Genomic DNA, 22,560 nt, shown 5'->3' with positions numbered 1-22,560 from the left:
GCGCTTGTTTGTATGCATAAACATACTCCGTCAATCATGTACGAATGGAAAACAAGTTTGAATGAGGCGAAAATGTCCCCTATGGATTGCCCTCCAACCTCCCCTTCAACCTCGACATGTTTCACCACTATTCGACAACTCTGCTCCCGTCTTATCCGAAACAGAATTATGCTATTAGCATTACGAGGCTAAAAAGATAAACGTTTAATTGTAAGGTCTGATTACCATGCAGTCGGCGGGATGCTACTACAGAGATAGGGTTGCTCGTTGCAAGGACAGATGGACTAGAGCCGTCCTTCCTCGCGACACTTCGTCTCCTCTCTCTCTCTTTGTCTCAGCTCCTCCTTTCTGCCTTTCGCAATTTGCACGTATCAACCGTTTTGCCGCTGCTCAATTCCTGCTCGGGTGAAGCTACAAACACGGAAGCCAGAAGCATGCATGAATGGCATGAGTTTCAGTAAAGTGCACATTCAGCAGATACATGGCATTCCAACCGGATTCAGAGGGACATTTGAATTGATGCTATAGCCTACCCAGTGCTAACAAAAAATAGAAAACAAAGCCTAACATGTCGCAAAATATTCGAAGTTAAAAACCAAATGGGCCAATAAGAGCACTGGTGTTAAAAACGCGAAATTGAGGTTCTGCCAGCGTGGAACATGGAGAATATGCCAGCGTGGAAAAGTTTTTGTTCCAGCATGGAATAGTCAGGCTGCTGATTGAGCTTCAGGGACTTCAGGTGATCTGGATTCTGGAAGAGAAAGGTCTGTTTTCTCGGTCTCTCGGCTGGAAGGTTTTACGCTGGTAATTGTCCAGGAGGCACTTGGATGCCTCGTCACGATCTATGGATGGCTCGCAGAAAAAGATCAAAATGGAAGGTGATCCTTTTTCTGTAAACGCAAAAATTCCCCAATTGACGAGGAGCAATATTTTCCACTATGCTTATGTGGCGAGGATAATTTCGCTGGTTTGAAAAATAGCAATTTGATCTGCTCGATTCGTAAGGATCTTACGTCCTCAGAAAATTTCAAAAGATACCATGTTGAGCCATTGAGTTGGCTTGAGCTTATCGAATGAGTGTATGGGAGTTTAATTTTCCTTTGGTTGTGTCGCAGTCGACGTGGAGACAGACTTGTTTGTGGATCGTTGGAGTAATGGCAATACTGTCCATTACTATATCCATTGGAAGCATAGCCGTTTTAGAGAGGAAGAGCAATGTCGTCAATGATAAAGAGAAATTGACAACCAGAGTTGCCTTTGGCTCGGGCACATCCTTTGATTATCGTCCTCAACCGGTGTGGGTGCACGGTGTTATCCGGAGCAACCCCGATGCATGGATTTGGTAAGGCTTAATTTTGGGACTCGTTGTTCATCCAGAGTGTTTGAGCCAATTTTTTGGGGTGTGCTTTTCCCTTTCTTTTAACTATTAGAATATTCTTATACACTCTGCAATCCCATGCTTAAGTTCTCAATGGTTTTGAGCATGTCTTTCTGAGCAGGGGTGTGTAGGTCACCATGTCGCATCAGGCACGACCTTTTGACACTTTTGTCTCAAAGGATACGAGGGTGAAATGTTGGAGTCAATTTGTCCTGTAGGCGGGAAGAAGCCGGGCGGTAGACAGTTTGAAATGAGACTCTTTAAAGGCGTCTCTTTTGCGTGGGATTCAAGGCCAGCCTATGGTACTATCCGGGCCACCTAATTAGTGTGTGCTCTTTTGGCTCTACCTCATGCATGTCAGAGAGGGCGCATTGAGAGAGAGAGAGAGAGAGAGAGAGAGAGAGAGAGAGTTGTATTAACGTCTTTAGGAGACCTCGCGAGCCTATGAGACAAAGTACAATCAGTAGAATAGCTTCTACAAGCCACCATGGGCTGAAGCAAAGGGCTCGCTAAGGCCCTTGCTGAGTAGCTAATAATCTCACTCTTAGAAACTCTCAGGAGACTTCAGTTAGGTAGGTAGTGCGAAAGCTCCAAGGACATACCCGGGAGTCGTGGTACCACTCCAATGAGACACAAAGATGTCACGTAACTGTAGCTGTCGAGTTGCATCTCCTCTTAGTAGAGCAGCGATGGGCTGGACCTCTTGTCATCCTCTGTGGCGCCTGCTCCACTCCTCTGCATCGTCTCTTCCCGCTGATCCATCCCGCCCTCATGTCGGCTATCTCCTCCTCCTCTACCCTTGTGTGTCTCGGGCTGACTCGAAGGCATAGAAGTCAGTGACGTGTCTCTGTACCTGGTCGGTGTCCTACGGTACTGCCACCTCTTGCTGTTTGATTTGGTGTAGCAGGGTCTCTCTATGTAACTGCATCTCCATCAGAATGAGGCCAACACTCTTGAAAGAAGCAATGTTGGATCTCATAGTAAGCAAGACAAATGCATAGGAAGTGCTCCTCTATCTCCACTGCTATCAGTGTGCATAGCGTGCATTCCTGCTACTCTCTAAGCATGCCTGTGGCCTTCCTTGCCTTGATCCTCAGCTAGTGAGACGAGATCTGCATTTGTCCTATGGTAATCCTCAACGCATGTGTAACCCATCTGTCCTCCAGATATTGGGACCTAGTGATCAGTCCATAGGAAGTGGTCACGGTAGAACTGAATCTTGGTAGGGAACTCCTGGTCCCTCCCCCCCCCCCCAAGTCTGTGATGTGTATAGCTAGAGTAGGTCTAATAGTATGATACAGTTGATCTCATCTTGTGGGATGTGGAGGGGTGGGGAGTCCAGCCTATATTGAAAGGGAGGGAGGCAATACTTATGAATGCCCTGAGTACGAAACCATTTGGAGATGCATGCATACTAGGCTATGCTGACTCCAAGTACGACATCAACGTCATATTATCATGCACCACTTGCGGATGTATGGGGAGGAGCCCGAACCAGTACCCACCGTTGGTGTTGCACGTGTTGATGGACCATCGGTAAGTCAAAGCTATTTAAGTTCACAGTCTTATTGTATACCAGGAAATACAAGATCTTATATTTACACGAAATCTTAAAACAGGATGAGGAGGGTGACGAGGGTACGCATATATTTTCTCACTTTCAGCAAGACTATAGTCTCCCAGATGATGACGAGGGTATGGTCGACATGATGGATTCCATTTTTAGGGGCACTACATCCCATGTACACGTGATGTCAGAGTTTGAGGTTAAAATGCGAGAGTTGCAATCAACACAATTGTACGAGGGTGCTAGGATGTCTAAACTACGTGCTTGTCTCTCAATCACTCTCAGCTAATCGTCTATATGACTCTAATGCCAACCTCGGCAGTATCTAGCTAGGTAAGGCCCATACCCTTGAAGAAAATTTTGAACTTAAACACACCTACACGTGAATACTTAGAGAGCAATAGCTCGATACAAGTTTTATTATTGCATGCTCAAAATGTTGGAATATGAAGCCAAAGTGAGTAAAAAATGAGTGTACTAGGGGTTTTATGGTCTAGTGAGTCCTAGACATGCCATGTGTCATATTGAAAGATATCCCATAGACATTGTGACTTTCTAGAGTCTAGTGGCACACTATATATTGTTGTACTTGTCTATTGTCTAAAATATCAGTCAACATCAAGCTATCAATACATTGTGAGTATTTTGGTTATTGCCTTGCACTTGTACTTTCCTTCCTTTCTATTTTGTCTTTTATTATGCTTTCCATATTTCCATTCCGTTCCTAGCTAGCTACCATGTCTCTTCATTTGGTATCAGAGCCTTCCTTCCTAGCCCTTCCCTTCCTCCTTGCTTCTCCATGAGGTAGAGGGTGGCCGGAAAAAGAAGCTATCCTCTCTTCTCTTGGAGGAGCTCCCCTTCCCTACTCCTCTCCATTGAAGGCTTCATCAACATTGGGATTCTCCTCCAACGTTGTCTTCTCGAACTTGAGCTTTTGCCACCTCTCTTCCCTTTCCTTGGTGAGCTCTTCTCCTTCCTTCAGCTACAAAAACGTCTTGGAGTGGTTGTTTCTGTTGCTCTCTGTGTGACCTGCGGACGATGTAACGCTTCTATCCGTGTTTCTGTTGCTCTCTGTGTGACCTGCGGACGATGTAATGCTTCTATCCGGATCTAGAAGCAGAATCACGGCTTTGTGTCTTCAGGAAAGTTGTAGAGGACCTGAGTACTACAAATTTTGTTTTTACATAATTTCAATCCGAGTTTTCTGTGAAAAGTTACAGCCCTTGCAAGAAGTGATGAAATTTGTTTCTGTGCGCGAATTTTGCCCGCCATTTGCTCCTTTTGCCCGACATTCTCTTGGAGCTGCTGCCCGCAAGTTGGTGCCCGTATTCTGCCCATCATTCTCTTGAAGCTGCTGTCCTTCTACTTCTTATCTGCCCGTCACTTGATGTGAGCTCTTGACATTACATTACGGTGACTCCTTCACTTGACCACTCCAAACTTTGGTGAAGACTTCCCGAGCTAAATGTGAGTTCTCCAATACTACTCCAACACACTCCACTACAGTGATCTCTCTGATTAGTGCATTACATCAAGCTTGATGTAGACCACTCTACATCAACAAGTGACTTCTTCAACATTGCTTATTCGATCGGTGCCTGAGGTACTTCGCATTGATTGACTTCCCGATTGGTCATGGTAGGTGAGACTTCGACTTCGACATTGGTGACTCTCCTTCTTGCATTTTGAGAGTAATCGTGTAATTTCTCCATGTAGCTACCCATGGACTTCACCGACATATTTTAGCGCTTCATCGACTCGTAGGGATGTGCACACATGTGCATTAGCTACTTGGAGGACATCTCTTTCACAAAGAGATATTTTTATTTATTACTACACGCTTGATGTATTTTGGGGTCCTCTGCCTAGGGTAGTCACTTTAAAATGATATGTATTGAGTGTTTGGTTTGCATGGAGTCTAAAAGTCCTTTGCCTTGGATAGTCCTTCTAAAAAGATGTATTGGTTTTCCTATTTTGGTGTGTGGCTTCCTAACATGTTCTGTTATGAAGCCAAGGGGGGATGTACTGTGGGAGCCATGTATTGGCTTTGATAGGTTTAGAGGGGGAGGTATTGTGGGAGCCATATGTATTGGCTTTGATAGGTCTTGTTGTCAGGCCTGGCCGAGTTCCAGGATGTTGGTGTATTCCTAGACCTATGAGCTGGTCATGTAGCCATGCTATAACACGAGCCTCTGAGCATGTTGAGTCTTAAGCCATGAGAGTGCTTGGATCAACCTCTAAACACTCTCAGACTTTAGCCTTTGAGTTACATAGGGTGCACAGTTTGATGACCGTCATTGTCATGTTCTGTTCTTGGTTCCATTCTAGTAGTCTCTCGCCTTGCCTTCATGGGGGGGTGTTGGAATATGAAGCCAAAGTGAGTCAAAAATGAGTGTACTAGTGGTTTTATAGTCTAGTGAGTCCTATACATGCCACGTGTCATATTGGGAGATATCCCATAGACATTGTGACTTTCTAGAGTCTAGTGACACACTATATATTGTTGTACTTGTCTATCAGTCAACATCAAGCTATCAATACATTGTGAGTATTTTGGTTACTGCCTTGCACTTGTACTTTCCTTCCTTTCCATTTTGCCTTCCATTATGCTTTCCATATTTCCATTCCGTTCCTAGCTAGCTACCATGTCTCTTCACAAAACACCTAAGTACTACCTGCTCAAACCATGAAAAGCATCAAATGATCCTCCTCATCTTGACCAGGCTTGTTGGAGGATCTGAATGATTACATAGCAAGACTAAGAACCATAGTTGCATCAACTATCAGAGCTCATGTACAATATATCTGGCAACGAGCCATAATATAGTATGTGTCACTAGAGTAGATCCGCATAGTCTACTGCCAACCGAAAGATTCTAGGAGAGGAGTTGAGCTCAATGATGAGCTCTGCTCTTAGAGAATCGCGCCATCATCAGAGAGCAGAATTCACGTGTGTTGCCAGCTTCATGCACACGTCTTAGCCAAATCTGCCATGTAATGTCCATGCAAACAGTCGTCCAAACGCACGTGAGGTTTGCTGTCCTCCAACACCCCCCTCAAACCGAACAGGGGTGACAAATGAGATTCTATAGCTAATGTTATGCTCTAGCCGGGATAGCATGACCTCGGATAGATCGGTGGGCATTTTCTCTTAGATGACCAACTTTTGTAATAGTTAATGTGTGTAATTGAAATGGTCAAGAGAAGTAACTGCCAAGGTCCTAGGTGAGGGCGGAATGGCATTGACTAGATAGTTCTGAGTACTAAGGCCTAGGTGCACCCAAATGTGCAATAATGCCAAGGGGCAAGTGGTTTTTAATGTGCCCCAAGAAAGGGGTAAAAAGGTGCACCAAGTGGAGAGGCTAAATTGATGACATTTGGCAAGGAGAACTATCTAGGGAATTGAGGGTCTCATGGATAGGTATGAATGGAATAGCGTATGCATCTGACGTTGAACTATCCTTTGAGAAAAGGCTGGGTGGAACAACAGAAAGCCATCGCCCGTGATTATTTTAACGACGAGCAGAGATTTAGGCTTAGAGGAAAGACGAGGATAGACGAAGTCTCTTACATGGTCAAAGTGCCTAATATCGCTAATTATAGACCGGAGAAGTACGCTGGTCGAATGACCGAGCGCAGCTCTGATGTGATCGAGGTTTGGTTACACAAGTGGGAAGAAGCCTTCGCCATTTGTGAGATCAGATCCGATCTAAAGAAAATCCACGAGGCCACACACCTGTTTATTGAGGCAGCGGACAGATGGTGGATAAAGCAACAGAAGGATCAAGTTGCTCCAACCACCTGGGAAGGGTTTAAAGCGGAATTCAAGAAACACTTTCTTCCACCTGATGAAGAGTCCCGAGCTTGGGATGCTTATAGAAATCTTCGTCAAAGGAGCTTGTCAATGGCAGAGTACACTGACAAATTCAGGGAATGTGTCATGAAAATAACAGACCCTCTCCCTATGTCGGTTCAGTTAAAAGACTATATCTATGGACTGAACGACAAGATCAAAATGGAAGTTCGGGCTAAATATGTGACTACACTAGATGAATCTATTGCAGTAGCCTTGAACTATGAGGATGCCAGAGGCAGATTTGGTGGATTTGTGCAGGCAGGGACTCAGTATGAGTACCCGAAAAAAGGGGGATTTCCGAGGAAATGGGTTTCAAAGACAAGTGTCTCGCAGCCAAGTGGCCAAACCAAGCAGGTGAAGCCGGTTGAGGGACCAGTAAAAACAAGTACCACCGTTGGGGTGAAAAGGAAAATAACTCCAATGGCAGCCCGGGCTTGGTCAAAGTCCTCGTTGACCCCTGAACAAAAGGAAAAAGCTAGAAAAGAAGGATTGTGCTTCGGCTGCCTTCAGAGACATCAGTGGAAGGACTGTCCACTGAATAAAGACCGTCGCACGGCTAATATGATAATATTTGAATGCGACGTAGAAATGCAGGAGAGTCCCAATGCGGAACACATGCAGATGCAACTGGCGGGACCTTCTCAGAGGTTAGTACCTTGTTTGTTATGTGTATCTGTTGCTAAGTTAGTGACGAGTGCACCTGATAACATCCTATCTAAGCCCGCAGCAACGGGGTATACGGCCTTTAATGATACGGAGTTAATTAAAATGAAAGGGCAAGTGGCTAGTCATGATGTCATTGTGTTGTTTGACTCGCCGTCAACTCACAATGTGATTAACTCCAAGCTCGTGAAGAGGCTGAAATTAAAGACAAGTCCATCTGACTATGCGTATACAGTCAGGATGGCAGATGGAAGTTCAACTGAAGTATGGGACCAAAGGGTTACCCAGTTGGAGCTTCGGATTTAGGACTATGCTGAGAAGCTTGATTTTGAAATGACCAAGCTTGCTCATGCAGATATAGCCCTGGGTATGGCGTGGCATTCTAGGAAGAATCCAGCCATTGATTGGAAAAAGCACGTATATCAATTCAAGATGAATGATGTGCTTTATGTCTTGCGAGGTGAAAAAGATATACCTCAGGGACCGTTGGTTTCCGTGATGGAAATCAGAAAGGCTCAAGTAGAGTTTTTATTCCTTTGCACAGCATCGGTAGAGCCGGTGGATGAGTCTTCTGCTAGCACTGATGTTACGCAAAGTGGTGAGATGGCCAAGCTGGCTAATCTTATAACAGAGGAGTTCTTTGAATGTTTTAGGGATGAACTACCATATGGGTTACCTCTAGAGCGGAAAGTTCAACATAAGATTGAACTGATCCCGGGGGCAGAACCCGTGAATAGACCTCCCTATAGAATGAGTTTTGCTGAAGAAGCGGAGGTGCGTAGACAATTGGAAGAATACCTCAAGTTGGGGCAGATTCAACCAAGTTTCTCACCTTTTGCTTCGCCAGTGATATTAAAGAGGAAAAAGGATGATACGTTTCGCCTCTGTATAAATTACAGAGCATTGAATAATATCACTGTTAAGCACAGGTATCCGATGGCTCGGATTGATGATTTGCTAGATGCATTACACGGAGCTGTGATTTTTAGCAAGATAGATCTTAAGTGCGGCTACCATCAAATCCGGATTAGAGCCGAGGATGTGCATAAAACCGCTTTCAGAAGCAGGTTTGGTCATTATGAGTTTTTGGTAATGCCCTTCGGACTTACTAATGCTCCAGCGACCTTCGTCATGCTTATGAACGATTTACTACGTCCGTATATCGGAAAGTTCGTAGTATATTTTATTGACGATATCTTGATATTCAGTAAAAGTGTTACTGAGCATCGTGAACACTTAAGAATAGTGTTCAATACTTGGAGGAAAGCCAGTCTTTACGTGAATAAAAAGAAAACTATACTGTGTATGGTAAGGCTTGAGTACTTAGGGTTCATAATTACTCTACAGGGAGTAGAAATGGATCCGAAGAAAGTGGCTGCGATACTAACTTGGCCAATCCCTCAGAGTCTGACCGCGTTGCGATCATTCTTGGGATTTGTCCAGTTTTATAGAAGGCATATCAAAGGATATTCCGGAATAGTATCGCCATTGACTGATCTGACCTCAGATAAAGTACCTTTTATTTGGGGACAGAATCAACAGGAAAGTTTTAACACCATAAAACAAGCTGTGGTCTCAGGACCGGTGTTAAAAATAGTTGATCCCCAGAAACCGTTGTTCCTAGAAACTGATGCAAGTGGCATTGCGGTAGGAGCAGTCCTCCTTCAAGAGGGAAGGCCAGTAGCCTTTGAAAGTAAGAAGCTTTCTCCCTCTCAAAGGAATTGGCCAACTCATGAATTGGAGTTGTATGCAGTTATCCATGCTTTGAAAACATGGAGGCATTATTTGTATGGTTCAGAGTTTTATGTGGATGTAGATCATGATACTCTGAAACATTTTTGTAAACAGCCTGACTTGAGGGGCCGCCAAGCTAGGTGGGCAGAGCTCATGCAGGAGTTTAATCTAACGATTCGGTACCGAAGAGGAAAAGACAATAAGGTGGCTGATGCGTTGTCTCGCATTATGCACAACCTGAGTTTCACGGTATTAGAGAGTGCTCTAATGACCGAGATAAGAGAAACTCAAAAGGTGGACGAGTTTGTCCAGAGCTTTTGGCCGAAGGCTCATGTGTTAAAACCCGGGGAAAGTGAAAAGGATGACCTGGCATCCAGAAAAGGCCAAACTTATGCAAGATATACCATAAGGGATGGTATGCTAGTTAGAAATGGCAAGGTTGTAGTACCTGGTCAGAATGATCTCAGGCAGAGAGTCATTCGACAATGCCATGATAGCCCGTGTGCGGGACATCCAGGAGTGCTCGAGAAGTCATATGATCTCGTGAAGCGAGATTTCTTTTGGCCAGGGATGAAAAAGCATATTCATGAATATGTGACACGGTGTTTCTCGTGTCAGGTAAGTAAGGCCGAGCGGGTGAAGCCACCCGGACTTTTACAGCCCTTGGAAATACCACTAAGTAAGTGGGAGAGCATTTCCATGGACTTTATTGTAGGGCTACCTGCAACACAAGGAGGATATAATTCTATCCTTGTGGTGGTTGATCGTCTAACCAAGATGGCTCACTTCATTCCGACTAGAGAGTCTGTTAGTGCCCCGCAAGTGGCGGATTTGTTCATTAGACATATATTTCGTCTGCATGGATTGCCTAGATCCATAGTGTCAAACAGAGATGTTAGATTTACCGGTCATTTTTGGACAGCGGTATTTGAGACACTAAGGACTGAGTTGGGAATGAGTAGTGGGGATCATCCTGAGACGGATGGTCAGACAGAGAGAGTCAACCAGACTTTAGAGGATATGTTGAGGGCATATGTGTCATTGAGGCAACATACATGGGACAAGTGGTTGCCATTGTTGGAGTTTGCCTACAATGATAGGAAACATTCCTCTACCGGGTTCAGTCCGTTTGAACTGAACTATGGTTATAGACCAGCAAATCCAACTATAGTTGGAATACCGCAGAAAGTGCCTAGTGCCGCGAACTTTGTAGTTTAGATGCGGGAGATGCTAGCACTTGCGAGAGCTAATATCCGCCAGGCTATGGATAGAGCCAAGGTGTATGCGGATGAAAATCGGTCTATAAGAGTATTTGAAGAAGGAGAAAAAGTTTTTCTCAGAATTCCTTCGCACTCGAAGTCGTTGACTTCAGGAGAGTGTGCTAAGTTATCACCTCGATATTGTGGGCCGTGGTTAATTCTAAAGAGAATAGGCAGTGTAGCCTATAAATTAGAATTGCCGCAGGGGTGTAAGGTGCACCCGGTTTTTCATGTTTCGCGCTTGAAGAAATTTTTGCATACAGGTGACTCACTAATCGAAGGTGTGGTTTTGTTTCAGGAGATAGAGGATATTGCAAGGCGCAAGCCAACAAGAATCCTGGACCGAGGAACAATGCAAATACGAAATCGGAAGATACCCACGGTGTTGGTTGCATGGCATGGTCAGCCTCTATCAGAAGCTACCTGGGAATCCGTATACCAGTTACGGAGAGCTTTCCCAGATTTCATCATCGAGGACGCTGATGCTTGAAGAGGGAAGGAATGTTATGCTCTAGCCGGGATAGCATGACCTCGGATAGATCGGTGGGCATTTTCTCTTAGATGACCAACTTTTGTAATAGTTAATGTGCGTAATTGAAATGGTCAAGAGAAGTAACTGCCAAGGTCCTAGGTGAGGGCGGAATGGCATTGACTAGATAGTTCTGAGTACTAAGGCCTAGGTGCACCTAAATGTGCAATAATGCCAAGGGGCAAGTGGTTTTTAATGTGCCCCAAGAAAGGGGTAAAAAGGTGCACCAAGTGGAGAGGCTAAATTGATGACATTTGGCAAGGAGAACTATCTAGGGAATTGAGGGTCTCATGGATAGGTATGAATGGAATAGCGTATGCATCTGACGTTGAACTATCCTTTGAGAAAAGGCTGGGTGGAACAACAGAAAGCCATCCCCCGTGATTATTTTAACGACGAGCAGAGATTTAGGCTTAGAGGAAAGACAAGGATAGACGAAGTCTCTTACAGCTAATGCCAAAGGACTTGACAAATGAGAGAAACAAAAACCAAAAGTGTTTTCCAAAGACAAATCATGATTACCTAAAACTATCAAATCTCCCCAAAACAAAGAGTAGGATGAAAAAATGGCAAACGTTAAACTGTCGAATCTCAACCATGAAGAGAAAACAACAATACTGACTAAGATTCTAAGGGGCTTATGCTAAGCCTCCTTTATTTAGCACAACCTTGTGATCCTAGAAAGCCCACCCGTCGTCATCTGTAGTGATCAAGTCAAAGACACACAGATCTGTAAACTCCTCAACAACATGAGTTGTGTCCTTGCTTTTACATCCATCTTTGTCCTTCTCGATGTCGTCTCTCTTTTTGAAGCATAATTGTTCTTTATGTCCAGGCTTTCCGCAGTAGCCACAATTCAACTCAATTTCTTAACTTTGCGTGCAAGTGCTCTATCCTCCATCCATTCATTCGACTGGCGCCTTTCATCATTGAGAAGTGTAGCAATCATTTCTTCTTCTGAAGGAGGTTATATATTTCCAAATGTTTATGCTCACATTGAGCCTTGTAAGAAGTTTATAAGAGGAGGAAGCTAAGCTATCTGAGGAGAGCTTGCATTCGATTTAGAAATACCCCCAAAGTCTCTTGCATTCGATTTAGAAATACCCCCAAAGTCTCTGATTCATCCATTTGAAGGTCAAACAAATCTTGCTTCAAATTAGACTTCGAATGCTTCATTTTAACACCGAAAAGTGTTTCTAGAGTATGCCAATTCTATGCAGTTGACTTACTCACATCAAGATGATGAAAGTAATCAGGTCCAAGAGCTCTTCCCATGAAACCGGCTGCCTTCTCATCTCTCTGCTCCCAAAGCGGTATTTTATCAGCATCAGTGAAGCGTTCTTTTAGCTTCTCCTCAGTACCGGCCACCAAATGCCACAAACCTTTTTGCATGAACAGCAAATGTGTGGCTAATTGCCATGATGCAAAATTCTTTCCATTGAACATTACGAGGATAGCTCCATGCTTATCCTTTCTGGTCGAATCCATTTCACAATCTCTGAGGATTGAGAAGGACTCGGAAGCTGGCTTCTGCAAGTATATGAAGATATGTTCTCTGATTGCGTCATTTGGTCCTTCGCTTCTTCACAATCTGGATATTCGACCACCACAGCATCGAGGAACAAGACATACATGCAAAATACCACAAACCAATAGAGATCAACCAGGCTCTGATACCACTGAAGGTAAGAAAAGAAACAATTTGAGATAGAAAATAATTTTGTGTGACAAAAGATCACATGCAATACAAAAGAAATTTTTAGATAGAAGACTTTGCAGCTCTACCGGGTTTGTTGCAGTATACAAAATATTTAACCACAAAGGCTTGATAGTTGATCACAACACACAGTTGTGATCATGACACACAGTCGTATTGTTTTCTTCACTAACCTATACTATATACTCCTCGTAGGAGTTCGCAACCATGCCCTGTTGCATCTGATCCTACTCTACTATATCTCTATCTAATCAACCGACTCTCATCTTCTCTGAATGATCACAGGTCGGTGGAGATGACCGCGTGCACAGGCAAGAGGTAAGAATTGTAGAAGAACCCTCGAGATCCTTCAAAGGTCCCGACCACGTGTAGAACCTCCCACGTAAGATTGCATGCAAGAGACGACCAATCGAGCACGCTTGATTGCATGGGCCAATCCCATTGCTTGTGATTGCACCACCCAACCAATCAGATGATCCTCCATTAACCTTAGGACTATAGAGGCTCCCCATGAGGATGAGCTTCAAGGCTCTGAGCCAACAAAATGATCCTCCTTATCCTGACTAGGCTTGTTGGAGGATCTGAATGGTTACAAAGAAAGACTAAGAACCATACCTGCATCGACTACTGATCGCTCACGTACAATATATCCTACAATGAGCCGTAATATAGTCTGTGTTGTTGGAGTAGATCCGCATAGTCTGCTGCCAACCGAGAGATTCTCGGAGAGAAGGAGTCACTGAGCTCAGCTCTCAGAGAATTGCGCCATCATCAGAGTGAGTAGAATTCACGGGTGTTGCCAGCTTCTTGCGCACCTGTTAGCCAAATCTGCCACGTATTGTCCATGCAAACAACCGTCCAAACCCACATGAGGTTCGCTCTCCTCCAACCACCCTGTGTAGATCTGTCACTGTTTGGAAGATGGCACCAATCTGCAGTGGTGTTATAGTGAACACAGCCTGTATGATTTACTCATGATCATTGTAGACCTCATGATAACCTGTAGCCTCTCGAATCTCCACCACTCTGCTATCGGTAGATCACATCCCCAGAAGGGTGTTGCTTACATGGCTGTCGGTCTCACTAGTGTATCAAAGAGCCATCCCTTCGTCGGGGGGTCCTGCTAGTATGCTTGGAAGCACCGTCTCTCTCTAGTCCAGCTAGAGCTCCTTGCCCTTGTGTGAACCATTCCCAAGCTACGTGTGTTATCGTGAAGACAGGCCCTACGAAAACTGCCCAAGATGAGAGAGAAAGAGAGAAAGAGTCTATTAAAGTCTTTGGAAAACCAAAAAGGGTCTATGAGACTAAACATGGATGGCCCTCTCATAATCTGTGCAGCTTGCAGCAGAGGGAGATGAGTGTTATGCACGAATGTCCAGACGGTTCCGCTCGCGGGGTGTGGACATTGATCATCTACCGCCACATCAATATGACTTTGTTTGCACGTATTGGAAGTTTACCTAGAATCGCTTTCTTTCTAGCCTTGCAAGTGAAGCGTACCCTCTAGTCAAGTGTGTCTCGCTGCCGGTTTAATGGTGAACTTGGGACCTGTGAAGATGCATTCCAAATATACATAGGATTTGACTATCTCAAGCAACTCTCCTACAAGTGTGAATATCTTGCACTGAAGTTGAGTGTCATTGGTGTTGAAGACCTTGGTTTTACCCAAGTTGACCTTCATGTCTCGACTTTTGCAGAAGGTTTGGTGTGTTGTCAAATGCATCCGTAGTCCCTTTGTTGTGTTACGACATCATCGGCATAGCAATATAGGTATAGCAGTTGGTACCAAAGTCGAGCATTGGCCTCATAATGTGTCCAGAGACCAGCTTTATCAATGTATAGGCGAAATAGTGGGGGATAGGTGGCGTCTTTGTTTCAACCCAGTGGAGCTGCTTACCTCCTCGGATAGGCAAATAGGTGGGGGATAGGGGGCGTCCCTGTATTGTGCATCCTTTGCTTGTAACTCTCATATAAAGCCACGACTACCCATATAACATCCTGTGGAATATCTGAAGCTCAGAGTCATGCAATGAGGCAGACCTGGTGCTACTGAATCAAAGGCCCTCCGGAAATCCACAAAGCACAATATGCTCTCTATTTCCGGTGTTTGGCCTTCTCTATGATGGCCCTAAGGTGAATATGTGATCTAATGTGGATCTGTCGTTTGAGGCCTACATGCCTAGTGGCCTGCATGGCCGCTTTCTTAGTGCACTTAGTGATGTGTATCTCAAGAGCCTCCATACACATTTGCCATCAAGTGGCCCACCATGATAGTCCGGTAGTTGCTTGCATCCATGGGATCTACTTCGTGAATGAGGGTCCCGACAAGGTGATCACCTTTCCAAGAGCTTCACCTGGAGTTAATACTATAGAATATACCCAAGAGTTCTTGTTCCTGACGATAAGGAATTGTCGCTTCTTACGTCGTACGAACTGCCAGTACGCTTTCATTGTCTTGGTGTTCTTGTTCAGTCTCAGAGTGCTAGTGTTGCCTAATAGCTTTGCACTCATTGTCATACAAATCATTTTGGGGTACAGACCCTTCGAGTGCCTTTCCTGTGTTTTTGACTATGTAGGGCAAGGACTGTTGGGCTGCTATGTGAAGAAATTGGTGAGGAGGGCTTTGGCGTCGATATCAGGCTTGTCATCTATGTGCTCTAGGAGAGAAGTGAGGTAACTACTATAGATGTGGTCTAAGGAGTGATCAAGTAACTACTATAGATGTGGTCTAAGGAGTGATCAAAATCATACTGGTGATATGTGGAAGAGGTGCGCCTTTTTGTGTCATTTATGGGTCAAAGGATAGGTGGGACCTGACATGAGTAGGTGCACCATAAGGTTGGAGATCTGTGCCGTGAAGGCAGGAGATTCTATGACGTAATCCACGACCCTATGGTTGCCTCCGCGTGGGCAGCATCTGTATCTCTCAGATCCTGGCCATTTCTGTAGCCCATCGTATATGAGCATCTCATGAGTGCTGCACATATCCAGTAATTATCTCCCATACTGGCCCAATGTGTGTCTTTTAACGTGCGTTTGAAGTATCCTAGCTGGAGATCCGGGAGTGCTAAGGCGTCCTTGTCCCTGGTCTTAGCATTGAAGTTCCCAATGAGTAGGGCCTCTCCTTGCTGCATGTACCTTTGAGTGTCCCTGTACAATGCCAGGAATGATGAAATCTGCCCACTTCCTGAGGCTGTCTGGGCATAGACAGGTGTCCGTGGGCCTTTGGGCATTGAACTCTAGCTCTGAGACCTCACCAGTTCTGGACAGTAGCGTTTTCATCTGTGATCTGAGGTCTCTTGAGTCGGATCCACATATACCTCCCAGTGATTGTGATCTGTGCCTAGAGGTGGGAGTGGAAGAGCGCTGCCACTTTGGCCAAGCAGCCAAAACATATTTCAACATTCACATGAAGTGAATATGGATATATACTTAGTGTGCACTAACTCGTTCATCATTGGTCAACACGTGACACACTTTTTAACATTTTTGAAGTCACCAAAAAATTTGGATGCACATCACACTCCATACAATTACAACATTTTCCATGATAACATGTAAACACATCTTTTGTAGAAAATCAAACATAGGAAAAAAACATATGAAATCCAAAATTATAGCAATGAAATAGAAGAAATGCTCAATTAATATTTGGAACAAAGCTAATACATCATATGGAGTATGTAAGCATATTGAAATGAACACTGTATAGAAGGATAATTTCAAGGACCTACTAGCTCTTCTGTTTCCCAAAACTTTGAAGCATGTCTTTGCAAATGCTCTCACTGCTCTTTGTTAAAGGACTAAATCTGTGTTTGTCTTTCTACAGCTTCAATTTCTTTATCCTCTCCACCTTTCTCGGTTATATCATACCAATCCTATTGCCAACAGTGGTACTTGCAAGCCATCCCATTGTCCAATTTCAGGATCACTACAAACATATGTGTGGCATATGCTTTTCACCTCTGCTAGCTACTCTAAAGTCTCAACAACTGAAACAACACGCCTCTTGCAACAAGAAAGAGACTCTATTGCAACCATCCCCCCAAAAAATAAGTCAAACACATACTCATCTTCTCAACAGTAACCCATGATGATATGTTTCATGAAAGTTGAGTGTTTTCTTTGGATGGATAATTCAATGTTGAATGCATCATCCTCATCACTTGATTCTTCTCCATCACTTAATTTTCCATTTGCAACGTATATTGATGGCTTGTATTGTGCATTGGTATAGCACTCAATGTCATTGAAAGATTTTTCATTAGTTACTATGATTGAATTAATCAGTTTCTTACCTATGCTTGATTTGTTGCTGGAGCAGGCTAGGTGACATGGCTTATATGGACAAACCAAGGATCAATTGTGATGCCATGGCATGGCATGAGCAGTGTAATTGCAGCAATGATTGGCTGCACCACTCACGTCACTCATGCATGACTGGTGCTTTTTCTGTTCTTATTCCCCATAAGGCTAACTGTAGTACAGAAGAATTCCAGCAAGATGATTTTGATAGATGCTAATTCAGATTTTTGCAGAAGGCAAGTTGTAAAACCCGAGGTGCAAGGTCTGATACAGAATTTATGCTTTAGTATTGCACTGGCCCTTGGGATATGAAGCTCACTGTCAGAATTTCAAGTGCTGAAGTATGCACCTGTGCACAGCGGATAACAAAGACAACTCTTTCCAATGCACACTCAACAGTAAATCTGAACCCACAAACTGTAAATGAAACAGGGAGATAAAAGCAGCATAGGTACTTTAAAGAACACTCAGTTTATAGTCACCACAAGCGTGGCAGAACTGCTTCAGGATGACGCCACAAACATCCAGCCGAGTGCTGGGCAAAATATAGTCTGGAAGGACTGAACTAAACTGATTTTTGTATGAGAAGGAAGGCTCCCAATATCTGCTCCTGCGTGCTTTCAAGGAAGGGATTCAATGGGGCCTCAGTTATATAGGCAGAAAGTGAGGCAGGAGCCTTGCTTATATAGGGCAATCCTGAACAGGCCGACCAGTTCACCCAACTGGGTCTGTCCCAGTTCTTGCCGACCAGACCAGGCCGACCTGGTCTGTTTTTTGACCCGACCAGCAGGTCGATTGATGGCCAGGTCTGCCGACCTGATAGCAGTCCCAAAACTGCCAGGTAGGCAGCCCTTCAGGTGCCTATAAAGGTGACACTAACAAGGTCCAGATCTCCTTCTGACGGATTTTGCAAACTGCAATGCTAATCTGCTGCGAACTATCTCGAGGTGAAACCTGCAGAGCCACTGCCCTTGTGTCCTCATATGGGGGCTCACAGGTGACACCCCCTCTTACTGACTCAATGTGGGCCAATACCCATATGTCAAATGAGATGCTCCACCTGCTTACAAGAAAGAGCACTGGGGTGAATAAAGCAGCAGCATTTTCTTTTGCAGGGCAGTCAGGTAGATCAACTCATCCATGATCAGCTCCCTGATGAAGTGGTGGTGAACCTGAATGTGCTTTGTCTAAGCGTGGAACACTAGGTTCTTCTCGCGATCGCAATGCAACTTTGGTTTTTGCAGTAGATCTCCACCGTTTCATCCTGTAGAACCTCCATGTCTTCGAAGATCCCCGGAACCATAAGGACTCACATCATGCCATACAAGCTGCTCCGTAGTCTGCCTCCAGAAATGAAATAGCGACCGTTGGTTCCTTCTAAGCCAATAAATGGCCCTTGACCCTAGTAGAAAGCAATAGCAAGCTGTGGAAGGTCGAGTTGAACAAGTTAGTGAAGCGGAAGCAAAACGTCAATCTCCTTATTGCAAGACGACAAAGCAAACATAACACCAAGTACAAAGGGGGTTAATAGAACCTGACAGAACTACCTGTGTTAGTCTAGTAGTCATATGTACACTAATAGTATTAACTGTCATATTTATGTACTAACTAGCCTACAAGACCATACCAGTGTGTGATGATCATACAATACCCCCCTCAGTGGTATGGCTGAAATGCACTGGGAATGTCTTAGACGTATCTGGTATATGTACCATGGTTGCACATATTCATCCATAAAGGATATAAACCTATGGAAGTACATGGGTGGCAATATCAAGTGACAAAGGGAAGCAAGTGAAAAGCTTGTCAACAACCCACAGACTTGGGTTATGGTAATGCTTTAGTGAAGATATCTACCAAATTGTCTTGTGTCGGAACATAAGACAAATGAAATTCTCTTGTTGACAATCTTTCTCTAACATAATGATAATGAACCTCCATGTGCTTAGTCTGAGCATGAAACAGTGGATTCCGTGCAATTGCCAAAGCACTCCTACTGTCACTGTTGATAGTGGTAGGAGATGCGGACTAACGTCATGATCTGCAAGTAGTTCATGGAATTAGAAACATTCCACAATAGCTGTAAAGGCTGCCCTGTACTCAGCTTCACAGCTAGAAGTAGCAACTGTAGGCTGTTTTTTGCTGAACCATGAGATACATGAAGTGCCAAGCAAAAAACAATTGCCAATATGTGACACTCTAGTGTCATTTTTTATATAGAGAAAAGAACTTTCTATTTATGCTTGAAAAACCAACCACACAAATCAGCAATCCAAAAGGCTTTGATCATGGGGGAGAGGAGAAAAAACCAGCTATCAGAAAAACTAGCCTGTTTCCAGCGTACCCAGCTCACTGCCTAGGGAATCTCTGGAACAGGGGCTAACAACTAGGGTAGCAGTCTATATACATACCTCTCGCAGTAATGACATAACTGATACCTGCAAGCCAAGCCTAAACACTCACCTTTCAGCGGTCACTCTAGAACTTGAAGTCTTGTGCTCTCAAGTGGCTATCAGGGGAACGTGATGGCCTCCATCACAAAATTGCAGCGGGCAACTGTATCGGCCTTCAGGAATCTAAAGGGCAGTAATCCTTGTCTACTCAGTCATAAACCTCTCGGGCAGTCTCGGGCTAGGGGCCCCACATGTCCAGCGTCTCCACCTTCTGCCGAAGTGATCCTCCATTCTTGGTCTCCAGAAGAATCACCTCTAGAACGGACTCTGGGCTCTCCACAACTATCCTGAGCCTAGGAACCCCATCATCAGCTACCATTGAAGCTGCCATAACCGGAGGGGACTCCAACATAGTGCTGAAGGCCCCCCCTATAGAAGGAAGAATGGACCTGTACTCCCTTGGGAGCCCCGGGAAGCGGACCGTCACCAGGAAGTGAGGGACGTGATGTGTCGTATCCATATTCTCCACTGTGAAGCCAAATTGAAGATGCAATGGAATCCGCATAAGAAATTTTGAGCAGGTCGGCTTGTCAAACTTCAACAGGTCATTGGTTTAAGGTCAACTGCTGGCTGGTCAAAAATTAGGAGGTTGCCGATCAACAACTAAATGCAGTAGATTCAATGGTTGAATTGAGTCTCATTGGTGGCCAAGCTGAATGTCGGAACTAGGAATGACACGAAGTCGCACAGGTCTATTGATAATCCCATTGCGGGTCATGTGGGTTGATCCTGTCGCACTTCAGTCCCATCGTACATCACGTCGTAGACCTCAAACGTCCATGCAAATGTAGATAACAAAGATGTCACAACAGAAAATGAACGCCACGAAGTGACTCATGCAGTCATAGATATTGTTGCTATAGACACCGCCATGCTAGTCACATTGACTTCACACAACACACCCATTGTGGGTAAAAAAGTCATAGGTTGGCTACTCTGGCCCAAATACCCGAAGAAATCAGTCCCCCTTCGCGGTACCCTTTAAGTACCGTAAAACCCGAAAGCAAGCTTGCCAATGATTCTCTCGAGGTTTTGATGAGAAGTGGCAGAGTAGTCCATTGAGAATGCAATGTTGGGATGAGTGTTTGTAAGGTAAAGTAAGCTCCCTACAAGTTTTTGATACTTGAATCCACCAACTCAGAAGCATCTTCTTTGTTGAGTTTGTTCTGGACGTCCATGGGCATCATTGCCTCATTGCACTCTTCCATTTCGAACCGCTTTAGAATCTCCTGGCAATACTTTTTTTGAGAGATGAAAGTCATTTCTTCTTCTTGCCATATCTCAATCCCCAAAAAGTAATGCAACAACTAAGGTCAGTCATCTCAAACTCTTCATGCAAGAGAGTCTTTACCCTCCTTATCTTGCTAGTGAGATCCCTTATTAGGATAAGATCATCTAAATAGCACCTTGAGCGCTAGTTGCAGTGATGGGCGTAGGAACCCTCTCTTCCCCTCTCTTCTCTTATTCCCTCTTCTACCCCTCAAGTTTTTGGCATGCATGAATGAAAAAACCAGATCTCTTGGAGACATGATGCTCAAATATTGCAACAAGAAGAATACCTCTTGCTTTCGTGTCTCTCCTTTTACTTGCTTTCGTTCTTCTTGCTTTTTATGTTTCTTTGAATACCTTTGCCTTGCTTTGCTCTCCTTTTGTTGCTTCTCCCGTGGTTCTTATGAAAGGGAGACATGTTGGAATTCTAGGAAAAAGGTTTCAAGATGGTACTGTATCTGCAGGCACACAAAATGCTACAGGGAAAGAGCTACAGAAAAAGGCATAGGGGACACCAAAGAATTCTTAGAAATCAAGAATTCTTAGAAATCATAGGGAAAGAAGGGAAGCACCAAGAAGAAGAATTAGGCAATGTTTCTACTATTTGACGCAATCATCAAATCCATGTACATTGAATCTCACCATGTTAAACTCATGGGGGAAGGATAGGGGGTGGTGAAGAAGGTCTTGCAATGGGTCTAGGCTTGTGTAACTTAGAATAGGGAGCTTTGGAGGGTGAATAATCTAGATCAGTGGTCTTGTCCCGCTCTGAATGAAGGTACAAGTTTGCATCCGACAAACTTTGAGAAAGACCAATCTGTGAAAACTAGTCATCACTGTGTTAGTACCATGCTCGGGGAGCCTGTTTCAGCATGTAGAGTGCCTTCTTGAGTCAACACACCATGATCCTCTTGGTCTGAAATCCTTGTGGCTGCTCCACTTAGAATTTTTCTTCCACATCTCCATTGGAAAAATCAGGCTTTACATCCATTTGGTAGATAGGCCATTTATAGTGGGCAGCTAGTGCTATCAATGTCTGAATTGTTTCCATCAAGGCCGTTGGTGCAAAGGTCTCATCATAATCTATGCCTTTGGCCTGTGAGTAACCCTTGGCCACCAACCTTGCCTTGTACTTGTGGAATGTACTGTCTGACTTGTACGTGGCTTTGTAGATCCACTTGGTCCCAATCACCTTCCGCTTGGCTAGCCTTGGTACCATTTCCCACGAGCAGTTCTATTCAATGGAAGCCATTTTAGTCTCCATTGATTTGTCCCATTCAAGGGCATCCTTCGCTTCTTTGAAGGTCTTTTGCTCATGAATCATCTTGATTTGAGCCATTAGGTCATAGTTCAGTGTTAGAGCTTTCTCAGCAAGGGCCCTAGTGAGCCCTTGCATCAGCCCATGGTGGCTTGTATGAGATACTATTTTGAGTGTACTTTTCTCATAAGCCTAGGAGGCTTCTTGAAGGTGTTAATATATCTTTCTTTCTTTCTTTCTTGTTCATTTGAACTCACTTCAGGGATATCAGTCACTCTTGAGTCTTCCAAGGTCTTCATGTACCACCGTGGTAATCTTTTCTTCTTAACAAGAGTCTTCTTCTTTGGTGGCTATGGATTTGTTCCTTTTGATTCCAGTTTTGAACTTGCTGAGCTTGCTTCTGCTGCCTTTGCTTTGAGCTTGGGCATTGTCAGGAGTATTGTATGAGAGGCTGTTTTATTGCCTAGACAGGGCTCAGTCTCTTGAAAGGCTACATCCCTATCGACCAACACATTTTGTGTCTACTTGTCGTATAGTTGATAAGCTGTGGTCTCGTCATTGTATCCAATGAA

General features: G+C 44.3%; 1 protein-coding gene across 3 annotated transcripts in view; it reads left to right on the top strand.

The window, feature by feature from the left end:
- The first annotated feature begins 667 nt into the window (after positions 1–667).
- Positions 668–22,560, top strand: part of LOC147902272 (uncharacterized) — a 269,182-nt gene continuing 247,289 nt past the window's right edge. For 2 of the 3 annotated variants that reach the window (XM_087374747.1, XM_087374745.1), the window contains exons 1-3: positions 668–878; positions 1,116–1,342; positions 17,028–17,146. In XM_087374747.1, coding sequence (XP_087230873.1) covers positions 828–878; positions 1,116–1,342; positions 17,028–17,146 — 397 coding nt within the window. In that variant the 5' untranslated portion in view covers positions 668–827. Of the gene's footprint in view, positions 879–948; positions 1,001–1,115; positions 1,343–17,027; positions 17,147–22,560 lie in introns of those variants that run through there. The other variant, XM_087374746.1, reaches the window with a different exon arrangement.

Source organism: Dipteris shenzhenensis, chromosome 5 (genome assembly GCF_047967505.1).
Source record: "Dipteris shenzhenensis isolate YYH24624 ecotype China chromosome 5, Dip_SZ_1.0, whole genome shotgun sequence".
NCBI classification, from domain to species: Eukaryota; Viridiplantae; Streptophyta; class Polypodiopsida; order Gleicheniales; family Dipteridaceae; genus Dipteris; species Dipteris shenzhenensis.
The sequence above is the reverse complement of the archived record's forward strand: the minus strand, read 5'-3'. Positions and strand labels throughout refer to the sequence as shown.